Below are 11,192 nucleotides of genomic sequence, written 5' to 3'. Positions count from 1 at the left end.
GGATATGCGGTCAGGAAGGGAACTAACTCCCTAGTGAGCCTAGAGTCCCTATTCCCTAAGACACTAAGTCCCTAGAGCCCTAGCCCTGCCCAACAATAGATACATAGATATAATAAGTGTTGATAGGAAGGAAGCTGTGCCCAGGTCGCCCAGGGCAGCAGCGTTAGGACGGCAGGTAGGCGGCGGGGACCCGCTGCCAGCCCGGCAGACTCACCGGACTGATCATAGCGACGGCTAAGGGTGTCTTGGCCGCAGCGGGGGGAAATGAGACACAACGACGGACGGTTGATATCTGGTTTATTGTTATAATGCTATTGGTATATATACATAATTTATTGATTGTACACATTTATAAGTATTTGCTAGTGTGCCGTCGGTGTAGAGTGCCGACGGCGCACGCTGAGGGTTCATGGGTCGCCCGGCGGTCGATGCTGACGGTGCAGCAGGATGTACGATCGTGCTCGTACATATTGGCACCTCGCAGAAGAAGAAGGCGCGGAGGATGCTGCACGTGGTTGCCCTGCTGCCCGATGACCGTAGACCGGTGACTCCATAAGTGGTTGATGACCCAGGTGGTGGACCTCTGGTTGGCAGTCCACTTGGTGTGCATCTGGCTGGTTGATTGACCAGGCAGCTCGCGGGCCTGGCTCCTGGTGATGCCAGGATGCTCGCGGGCCTGGCGCTGGTGAGGCCTGGCACTGGTGTGGCCAAGGCTGCTGATGTGGCCTGGCATTGGTGTTGCCTAGGCTGATGGTGGGCCTGGCGCTGGTGTGGTCAGGCTGATGGTGGGCCTGGCGCTGGTGTGGCCAGGCTGGTGTGATCAGGCTGATGGTGGGCCTGGCGCTGGTGTGGCCAAGCTGGTGTGGTCAGGCTGATGGTGGGCCTGGCGCTGGTGTGGTCAGGCTGGTATGGTCAGGCTGATGGTGGGCCTGGCGCTGGTGTGGCCAGGCTGTTATGGTCCGGCTGATGGTGGGCCTGGCGCTGGTGTGGCCAGGCTGGTGTGGTCAGGCTGATGGTGGGCCTGGCGCTGGTGTGGCCAGGCTGGTGTGGTCAGGCTGATGGTGGGCCTGGCGCTAGTGTGGCCAGGCTGGTGTGGTCAGGCTGATGTTGGGCCTGGCGCTGGTGTGGCCAGGCTGATCAATACAGATTGTATTTTATTTACATTATTTGAACACATATTTTTCGATACATTTTATTTCAAATATGAATTAACAACATCTGAGTTAATGCTGTAGTGCAGTAAAAAAAATTAGGTCTCTGTTGACTACACGACTGACTGGAAAACCTATTCCACGCAAATGAAGTCACTGCTAGTGCTAAATAAAGCTATTCATTTTGATATTAATGAATTTAAAATGCAGTGATTAGAACTGTTCGTTTCAGCCAAATGACGTTCACTGCTGGACAAAGGCCTTTAGAACTGTAAAGAAATTAAATATTTTACCTTGCAATATTTAACATTCCTTGATTAATTAAAATTTATTAGGTTAATAGGTTATTATTGCATAATTTTTAATGTACTTAAATATTAATAAGCTTAATTATCGTGAGGCAAAATGTGATAAGGTTTGAGAAGAAAATACTACGTTAAAAACTATGGAATCTAGTGTTTTACATTGTTATTTGTATGTAATGAGTATCATTATTTGACTCTTCTTGATATAAATACCCACTAGTCAATGTATGGTTATTTTATCGAACGCCTTAATACTCTAAGGTGACTGATCAAAAATAGTGATATTTTTTCAAATACTAACAATCAGAAGAATTATTTTCTTACCGCGATTCATGCTACCGTTTGATTATCTTAGATAACCATCCACATAAAGTCTAATTTTGAAATGTTTGAACACCACAATTAAAATTACACTGACTGCTACTATGTCTAAATGTAATTTATGTTGGGTAAGTATGATATTAAATTAAAACCTTGGATGTGTTAGGACAAACAAAAAAACAAGTATTAAAAGATTTGTTCCTCCCATAGGAGCCTTTCGGCTTCAACTCTGTCTTCCCTAATGTGTCGCGCTTTCTCTACAACAATAAAAACTTAACGCACAAACACAAACAACAGTCTTTCCAGAAATAAACTTATTATTATCTATTTAAATCAGAGAATGAATTAAAACATTTAATTAATTAATTACATACTTTTGTATTCACTATTTTCAGGTTTAGGTTTTCTTACATAAAATATGTATTTAACATTTAAATAACTCATGACTACTGACATGAAACACTTCTTGCCAATATTTAAAATAGTCCACCATCATTCATGGTCTTACCATTTTCATTTAATTTTCAATCAATGTATTTCCAGTAAATGAAGTCATGAATCCCATATTTTGTATTAGATTTAAATTTTATTCATAATAAATATTTTGTATGTTAAAACTTGTGTTTTTAGTAAATAAAAATATTAAAAACTTTCATGTTTTTATTAAAATCGTTGACAATCTATGAAAAAGAGAGTTAAAACTATTTGAACTACCAGTTGCAGTATATTAACAATGTCACTTTGTGTTTTTGTGGCCTAAAGGCTAGCGTCCACATGTCGGTATCGTACGCATCGGACGTATCGCACGCAACGGATCGTAATATTATTTATATAGAAACTTATATAAGTGCGTCCACCTGTCCGCATCGTACGATGTTTTGTACGATGCGTCCGTTGCGTACGATACCGACAAGTGGACGCTTAGCTTAAGCGTCATCTTTGCCACAGTCCGGTCACCGCTGCGTCAGGTATTGTCTACGCTTGCTGCGGGAGCCCTAGAGGAAGCAGCGTGCCCCAGCTGCGGCCGGCGGCCACGTTGACGGGCAGCGAGGGCAGACCGCACGCGTGCCCGCAGCCTTCCATCACCTCCTTCACTATCGCTGCAGAACAGATTATTGTTATGTGCCTACAATATTACGGAAATTTACTTCTTCGAGGTCGTCTCCAGCAATGGAAATTTAACCCGAACTCGGAGACGGTAGAATATGTTCGAGCTGAGACTGGTTCTGTAAAGTCGAGCATCTGATGGAACGTACTCAACACTTGCTCAACTGCTGTCATGTTCACTATTGCGTGGCAAATTCTCACCACTCGTGGACCAATTCACCAGCTTCACATCTCCAGAATCAAACTCAAGTGGAAGAGAAGTTACAGAATTGAACGCACATAATCAACCTACTTACATGGATAAAATAAAGATAGGTTAGGTTAGGGGGAGTTCAGCAGTGGACGTCCTATGGCTGAGATGATGATGAGATAAAGTTCTTTGGCACTCCTTGGGTAAGTTTACGTGTAACAGTGTTCTGCAGTTGTCTGAAATGATGCATCAACATACCAGCAGCTCTCTCCAGGTCGTCCTCGTGCACCTCCCAGACGAGCTCGTCGTGGATCTGCAGCAGCAAGTGCGCGGCGCCGCCAAGCCGCGCGCTCGTCGCCACCATCGCCATCTTGCACAGGTCGGCTGCGGAGCCTGCGTCGAAGGAATACGTGGTACACAAAAAGAGGCGATACTTTCGTTCGCACAATTTTAGTAAACTTATGCCCGTTTTCACCATCAATACCTAATTTTTAGGTAACCCCTATGAAAACAAAATACCTGTTATTTGTTACCATAGGGATCACTTAAAAATTAAGGACTGATGGTGAAAATGGGCATTAGTGTCTCCGGTCTTTGTGGAAATCCTTGGGGGAGGCCTTTGTTCAACAGTGGACGTCATTCGGCTCAAACGAACGAAAGTGTCTCGCGTTCGTTCGTTCTTTCTGTTCAGCCAAATGACATCCACTGCTGGAGAATGACCTCCCCCCAAGGATTTCCACGAAGAACTGTCTGCGCTACTCGCATCCAGATACGTCTCGCATCAGGTAAGTAATGTTTTCACCGAAGGTGTTCTTATTGTTAGTTAAATATACCTAAGGTCCTGTCCTTTATTTAGTCAGTGCCTGAGGTGTGGGAGCGGTACGGATGGACGTTTTTGAGATGTCAACCGTCAGCGAGACTTCAGTTAGGCTTCCAGATTTTTATGCTCTGTCAGTCATAGTATCAATGTCACCCCTCCTGTACCGCTCCCATACCTCGGGCACTGACTGTTATGTGACCTATAGGTGCCTACAGTACCTACCTTGCACGATGAAGTTAACAGCCTGCCTCTCGGCGTGCGCGCGCGCGGCAGGATCCGCGCTGGCCAGCCCCGCCAGGCGCCGCGCGCGCCCGCCCAGCGACCGCAGGCGTCCGCCCTCGGTCCGGGCCTGTGCCACCACACGCTGCCCGAAAGATCGCAGCGATGGGAACGTCCCTGAGACAAGCGTGACGTCAGCACTGGGCCACACCACAACCTTAACGCGTGAGTGGGCGCAGCTGTGTACTGTGTAGGCGTGATCAATATCGACCGCATGTGTGATACTGGTACTGACCATATCGCAGCCACGTCGCAACTACCAGCGACACCGTGTACATGACACTGTAACGACAATGCAACCACATCCACATTCTGTCGTTACCACAACATGTAATAACCGCAAGAAGCCGCACTTTTTGTCGCGACGGTGCAGCGGTGTGGTGTGGTTGTGGTCCTTGTGATACAAGCCTTACAGCCACATACTCAACTACCGAACAGAGCATCAGAAACTTGGGCTCTCAAACTTCAAACTGCGCAAGTGGATAGAACTTAGTAAGTACCTACTGAAAATTATGTCTAGTGATCCAAACTCTACTTTCATGCTGCTAAATTGAAATGGACGATTGTGCTCAACCTCCGAAAAAACGGTAAGCAATAGTAATTGTCAGCAGGGTAAAAGAACAGGCAGCATCACATTGGCCTAACTATCGTTATTTTTGAAGGCGGACTTTGGATCCTCACATGAGGTCACTAGGGGGTTGCGATTAGTGGTGGATGGGAAATTATTAAAATTCACTCCAAAATAGGAAAGTTGAACGAACTGTTGAAGCTAGCAGTCATGGCCAGCGACTGGTCGTAGCTGACGTCGAGGATCTCCATGAGCTTGCGCGCGCCCGCGCCGTACAGGCTGGCGTACACGATGCGCTTGGTGCGCTCGCGGTCAGCGCTCGACACCGCCGCCTCGGGCTTGTTCAACCTGGGGAGTTATTCTCGGCATTTGTTAGGTACACTATCTTAATCTTTACAATAGTTAGTGGTAGGGCTTGTTCTAAGTCCGCATGACTTACTTGACTTATGGTCCTATGTCCCCTAGATGGGGCAGAGGGCGTCCACAACAGTCCTCCATCGCGTTCGGTCTTGAGCTATGTGTTTGATCTAGCTCCAAGTCTTGCCGATCTTCTTCGCCTCGTCTGCCACAGTGCGCCGCCAAGTTTGCTTGGGGCGACCACGTTTGCGTTTTCCTTGGGGGTTCTAAGTACGCATGGCTTCCACCATCTTACCTAAGTCTGCCTCCATAACAACAATGTTAACAGCATTGTTGTGTTCCGGCAGTAAGAGGTAAGATAGCCAGTTCTTCTGTGGTTGAGGATTCCGGGTGAAGCTCGCTTCCACCTTCGGCCTGATCATCACTTACCATCAGGTGAGATACAGGCTAAGAGCTTACTCGTTGTGGTTAAAAAAAATCGTATCTAGATCTAGTGGTATGACCACGCCTTCAAGTCTACGTATTGAATTCGATTCATAATGGAGCATTTTTTTTTCGGTTTGGTTGGTGGGTACCTACTGGCTAGCTACCACCATCCTACCTAAGTTTATCGCCATATCATCAATTTTAACAGGATTGTTATTCCAGCAGTTGGAGGTAAGATAAGATAGCCAGTTTCTAGGTTCTGTGGTTGAAGATTCTGGACGAAGATCGTTTCCACATTCGACCTGATCATCACTAGGTGAGATGCAGAAGTTTCCTCGTTGTGGATAAAAAAAAAACAAGTGCCATGGAATCTTCTGTATATATCATGATGTACAGTACATCAATTTTACAACAGTAGGTACATCATGACGTACCTCCTGTTGTAAAATTACCCTGCACTTTACCATGTGATCAATCAATTTTAATCCTGAAAGCAGTAAATTTAGCAACTTCTGGTCTGAAGGAATCCTCACCATTTGGCAGCCAGGACCTTGAAGAGATCCTGGTCGCTGGCGAGCGCGGCCAGCAGCGCGGAGTCGGCGGCGGCGTGCGCGAACACGCGACACTCCACGTGCCGGAAGTCCGCAGCCAGCAGCGCGTGCCCGGCGCGCGCCGTGTACACCGACCGGAAGTTCAGCAAGGGGTTGTCTTGGGGACAAACTTATGATCAAGCACTTTTCAGATATGTAAACTGTGAGTTGGTAATTCGTACGCCGTGAGGCAGGAAGAACCATGGGTGGGATTTGAGGGCTATCATCTTTATACTTAACAGTTGGCACCCCTGGCGATTGACAGGACCTAAATCAAAATAAAAATCAAAAATCAAAAATATTTATTCAGTTTAGACCACAAGTGGCACTTATGAACGTCAATAGAAAATAATAAAAAAAGAAAAGGTAGCCCTTATGGGGCACTTTACATGTCTCCTTATCTTTTGGGCCCTACCAGCGCTTCGAGACAAACATATGGCAAGTGCTGAGAAGAAACGCCGGAACAAACTCAGTCACCACTTATTGCCAGGAATTATCTAACGGTAAGAATAGTCAAATTTAAGTACATCAAATATGTGCAGACTGAACTGACCACGCATCCTTGTCATCAATATAGTCTCGAACCTTGTAGTACCCTTTGGACCTTACTCTACAGTGGCGCCATCTTGATGAGTGCAAATGCGATAGTCCTCCTACCACTTTAGCGCTCACCAGTTGGTGCCACTGTCTTCGCTACTAGCAAGTGACAGGACCTTACTCTACAGTGGCGCTAACTGGTGAGCGCTAAAACGATAGCCCTCAGCAAGGCGCCCGGGGAAAGGAGCCTCGCTCGAGCAAGAACTCGCGCGCTCTCCCGAGATTCGGTTCATACGCCGCGCCGTGAGGCAGAAGGAAGAACCATGGGTGGCGGAGGGATTTGTGAGTTGGTACTCTTGGAATTGGAAGACTGAATGTAAGAGAATTTCAGTGAACATTTATTAATTAACAGCCTTTGAAATAAAGAGAAAGTGATGTAAGAAGTGGAAATAAACAGGCAGTGTCCTAAAAAGAACATACCTACATCCTCGGATTCTGGAAACATGATGAGGTTAAATGGTGCTTTGGGAATAGCCTGCAAGTTAGGGTTGTTGGAGGCAATCCGTCCCGTTGCAGCTGCCGTCTGTACCCTATAAAATGAAAGGATTAGTACATATTTTAAACCTTTTGCAGCCAGAACATCGCAAAAGTTTTATGCTTTTGAAATATTCGTACCAAGTTGGTTTGACGACTCCATCTTTAACATGCTGGGCGATGCCAGTGAGGAAGGTGGCGTGAGCCTTGTGCAGGCGCCGGTACTCCAGGATCCACTTGGGGAGCGGGTGCACGGACATTAGGCTCCGCAACTGTATCAACAACAGAACAAGTTAGTTTTTTACTTAAAATATCCTATATTTGTGGTTTCATAAAAAAAACTAACAGTAGCCTCGGAAGTTGACTTTGCTCCCTTGGCGAGTGTCGCGCTGATCTTAACATTGCACTTCTCGTCCAGTTTTAGCTCGTCGTATAGCAGCGCGCGCACCTGAAGCGGAGAGTTTACCTGAAATTGAAGATAGCACTGCTTGGAAAGGTGAACAGAAGGTTAGCAAAAATTCAAAAAACATCATTTCGATGGGTGCCTGGAACAAAGCCGCAATAGCCATAGCAGCAGTTTTCCGATTAAGTGATTTTAGTAAACTGCGGGTCCCTATACACCTATTGAATTTTTTTCAGAATTTTATCTTTGAAACTGCCTGATTTACCAAAAGCACTATGGATATTGAATCGTTATTCCCATTCATCATTTAAAACTTGTTGACCGGAATAATCGTGTCATATACAATGCTACAACTTTTATTTAAATCTTCTACAAGCAAACGGCTATTACTGTATCCTTCAGATCAGCGCCCGAGGCTGCAATACACTATTGCTGTTTGATTAATTGCACACTTTTTACCGGAATAAAACCACAATGGACTCTTACGGAACCGACTTTCAATGTATGAAGCGGCAATATGTATTTCTACCTTTTTAAAGTATATTCTAAGCACTATAATCTTATGCACATTAAATGTTACTCCAGAAAAAATAACGCATCCTTTGATATACAAACCGTTTTGATACGCCTCGTAGTTTAGAATTATTCAAAATTGACACTTAATCTCTTCTCCTGTAAAATTGTGTTTTGTCGATTGTGGCTTTATTCCCGGCACCCATCGATTTGTAATTCATTACGAATCAAAGATCAAAGTAGTTTGTAGGTATTATCATATAGGTACCTAGCAGATATCTTCATTTGGACTAGCTCACCCTACCTGAAACTGTTTCCCTGCGGCCTTGTGACACTCCTGCTCGGCCGCTTTCATCTTCGCCTCCAGGACACGCTCCATCGACTTCAGCTGTTCCATGTCCACGTACACGCCCCGGCGTTCCATGTCTATTGGAAAAATTTAACGTAAAAACATAGCCCTCCTTCTGGCGCAGTTGGGTAAAAAAGTTTTTTTCTCAAAAATTATTAAGTACCCGCAATAATGGGCAACAACCGCATTTCCACGTTGTCAAAGATATTCGTCAAAGAGTGTTCGATCAGTAGGTCTCTGAGCTTCGAGGTGGTTTCTCTCAGCAGCGTCGTGTACCAGGCTGCCTTCTGCAGGGCGCAGTCGGTGGCGATGGTGTACTCGGCCGCGTGAGACACCAGCTTCTGCAAGTCCGCGAACGACTCGGGCGGATTGTCGGGGTCTAAGAGAGCTCCTCCAATCTGAAAAAATATTATGTATCAAAAGAAAAGTAACCAGCCAAGGTTATTCATGAATTCAAACTCATTTAGGCAATAAATATTAACAAATGCATTTTGGTTGAGTAGGTAGGTACTTAGGTATTCACCTTTGTGTCACATATTGCTAAAGGCTTCACATTGATATCCAGGAGAGACAAGAAAATTAAAGCACTTTTGCCATCAAAACAGACGATCGTATTAGCTTCCAAAACTTTTGCTAGTAACGTTCTGAAAAAATATTGATGCCTTACACAACTTATACCGGGGCGTACATAAATCCAATGACAAACAGCAGGTATGAAATTATTGATTATACAAACCGTAAGTGAATCGAATCAAAAGTTTTAAAAAAGAAGAAGACATCATTCGCATGAATTAGTATCCCTTCGGAAACACAAGAATCTTCGGTGTAGTTACAGTTCAACTGGCAGAAACCGTTTCTGAAAGCATAGTTTAATAAAGGTTCAGTAAGAATTGCTGTAAGAGCGTCAGTAATACATAAACTTATCTTACTTTATTATCCTTTACCTATAAGTTATCACCAGGAAAACGTCGGTATTTGCTATGTCAGTCAATGTGTTAGCGTGTATTTCCAAGTTATTTGAATCTAAGCTCAGAATTTCGAAAGTCTGATCTTTAACAGGAGTTTGAGATTTTATTGGAGCCACAAACTTGCTCTTCTTTTTTTCTTTTATTACCTCTTTGAAGTCTTTGCCTCGCTTATCATCAATAGCAGTAACTTCTTTGTCGTCATTGGCATTTTCATTTGTTGGTTTTCGGAACTTCATCTTCCCCTCTTTATTCGCTAACTGTGCTTGAACAACCCTTTTCTTTGTTTTTTCTTTGGATATACTAATTTTAGGATGAACAACTTTATCACTTTCTTCCTTATCGTTTATTAGAATCTGCTCTGTAGTATCTGGTTCAGCAATATTGAGTAATGAATTACTTTCAACGTCATTTAACCAATGCTTAACCACTTTCTTAAAGTTTTCTTCTCTAGAAATTTTAATATTCTTACTATTAGATGCGGTAAGCTTTTTCTCTTTCTTAGGTTTGGGTTTAGTTAAGTTATCGGATTTCTTCCGTTTGATGTTAGGTTTTTTAAATGTTTCAACGACTGTCTCTGGTTCAACCAAAATAACATTTTCCTTGTCTCCAATAGTTGTCAAGCATTCTTTACTGCTTTCATTATTATGAAGTTGATCAATGCTATCCTGAAATAAATCTGTATCAAACATATTACTCCATGATACGTCTATTATATTAATTGGCGATACGCGAGGAGACTCTAGATCTACTACTGGTATTGCGTCCACTCGTTTTTCCACGGTATTCTGATCGGTTATTTTCAATCCAGGTTGTCCATCGAAATAAGTATGAGTGGAATTATTATTAAATTCGATTGCTGACATCACTAGGTTGTCCCTGCTAAGAATAGTGTCGTTTTTCTCGACCGTTGCTTTGTAGTTCAACAATTTAAACGGAGTAGAAGCAATCGGGGTCTCTTTTTCAAGGAATTTCAATGTGCACTTTTTTCTATGATATGAAATGGCGGTTTGTTCAAATGAATCAAACGAATCATTTTGGTAGTTTGAATTCTTGACTCGTTTGTTTAAATCCCTGCAATATACTTATTCCTTAATCCTAAATAGGTACTATAAGATATTCAGACTAAAAATATCTATACCAGACCTTAACAAAGTTAATAGTTATTTAATTATTTTTACCCTTAGATTAATAAAACTTTTTACCTATGTAGATAGGTTAATGCATAGGATGTAGATAGATTAATGTAGACGAGTAGTCGTCTACATGTAAGACGTATATTTTAAAAGCAGTTGTTAGTAAACTTTTGTTTTAGTCAAGTCTTGAGAAGGCTAAGAAAAATGGGATAAGGCTATATTCAAATAAAACCATTAAAGTAAGTAGTTAATAATAGTTTTAAATATAACTTACTACATGTAAGTTTTACCTACCTGAATGCTTGGTTAGGCTGCATAACCTCATTTCGATGATGTCCTTTGTAAATACTCGCCTTTTCTAAACAAAGATATTTCACTTCAGTTTGAAGTTAAAAATAATTGATTCTAAGTACGTTTGTGAATTTAAACCTATTAAACTTACCTTCATGCCATTGTTCCACCAAACCGCGCAAAACCTTCTGACCAAACAAAGACAGTTTGTTCTTGTAGATATTTATGTCGAAGGAACTATTCATTTTGATAAATAATTTTGCATTCGCAAACTTGTAACAAGTGACTTCAAGTAAGAAGTGCTACAAAGTTTCTTTAAAAATTCCCGCCAATTGCACTTTTTTTTTCTC

General features: G+C 43.1%; 1 protein-coding gene and 1 long non-coding RNA gene across 2 annotated transcripts; both read right to left on the bottom strand.

Moving 5' to 3' along the window:
• Nucleotides 1-2,423: 2,423 nt before the first annotated feature.
• On the bottom strand, nt 2,424-3,425 carry LOC135074883 (uncharacterized). The gene is made up of 2 exons (XR_010257897.1): nt 3,333-3,425; nt 2,424-2,877 (listed from the first exon to the last, which is right to left on the bottom strand). It is a non-coding gene; the product is annotated as an uncharacterized LOC135074883 (long non-coding RNA).
• A 3,448-nt stretch (nt 3,426-6,873) lies between these two features.
• On the bottom strand, nt 6,874-10,450 carry LOC135074781 (DNA polymerase I-like). Its single transcript, XM_063969163.1, has 9 exons — nt 9,395-10,450; nt 9,187-9,306; nt 8,974-9,094; nt 8,614-8,848; nt 8,406-8,527; nt 7,532-7,651; nt 7,327-7,457; nt 7,132-7,241; nt 6,874-7,004 (listed from the first exon to the last, which is right to left on the bottom strand). The coding sequence occupies exons 1-9, from the start codon at nt 10,279-10,281 to the stop codon at nt 6,874-6,876; spliced, it is 1,977 nt and encodes a 658-aa protein (XP_063825233.1). The 5' UTR covers nt 10,282-10,450.
• Between the last annotated feature and the right edge of the window lie 742 nt (nt 10,451-11,192).

The sequence above is a fragment of the Ostrinia nubilalis genome, chromosome 9 (genome assembly GCF_963855985.1).
Source record: "Ostrinia nubilalis chromosome 9, ilOstNubi1.1, whole genome shotgun sequence".
Taxonomy (NCBI): Eukaryota; Metazoa; Arthropoda; class Insecta; order Lepidoptera; family Crambidae; genus Ostrinia; species Ostrinia nubilalis.
This window is presented reverse-complemented; position numbering and strand designations above follow the sequence as displayed.

Excerpts from the sequence above, each read along its gene's own strand:
- LOC135074781 (XM_063969163.1), bottom strand. The coding sequence starts at position 10,281 with ATGTCAGCAATCGAATTTAATAATAATTCCACTCATACTTATTTCGAT. Across the intron at positions 9,307-9,394 it reads TTCCTGGTGATAACTTATAG|AAACGGTTTCTGCCAGTTGA; the intron begins GTAAAGGATAAT and ends CTATGCTTTCAG. Across the intron at positions 9,095-9,186 it reads TTTGATTCGATTCACTTACG|AACGTTACTAGCAAAAGTTT; the intron begins GTTTGTATAATC and ends ATATTTTTTCAG.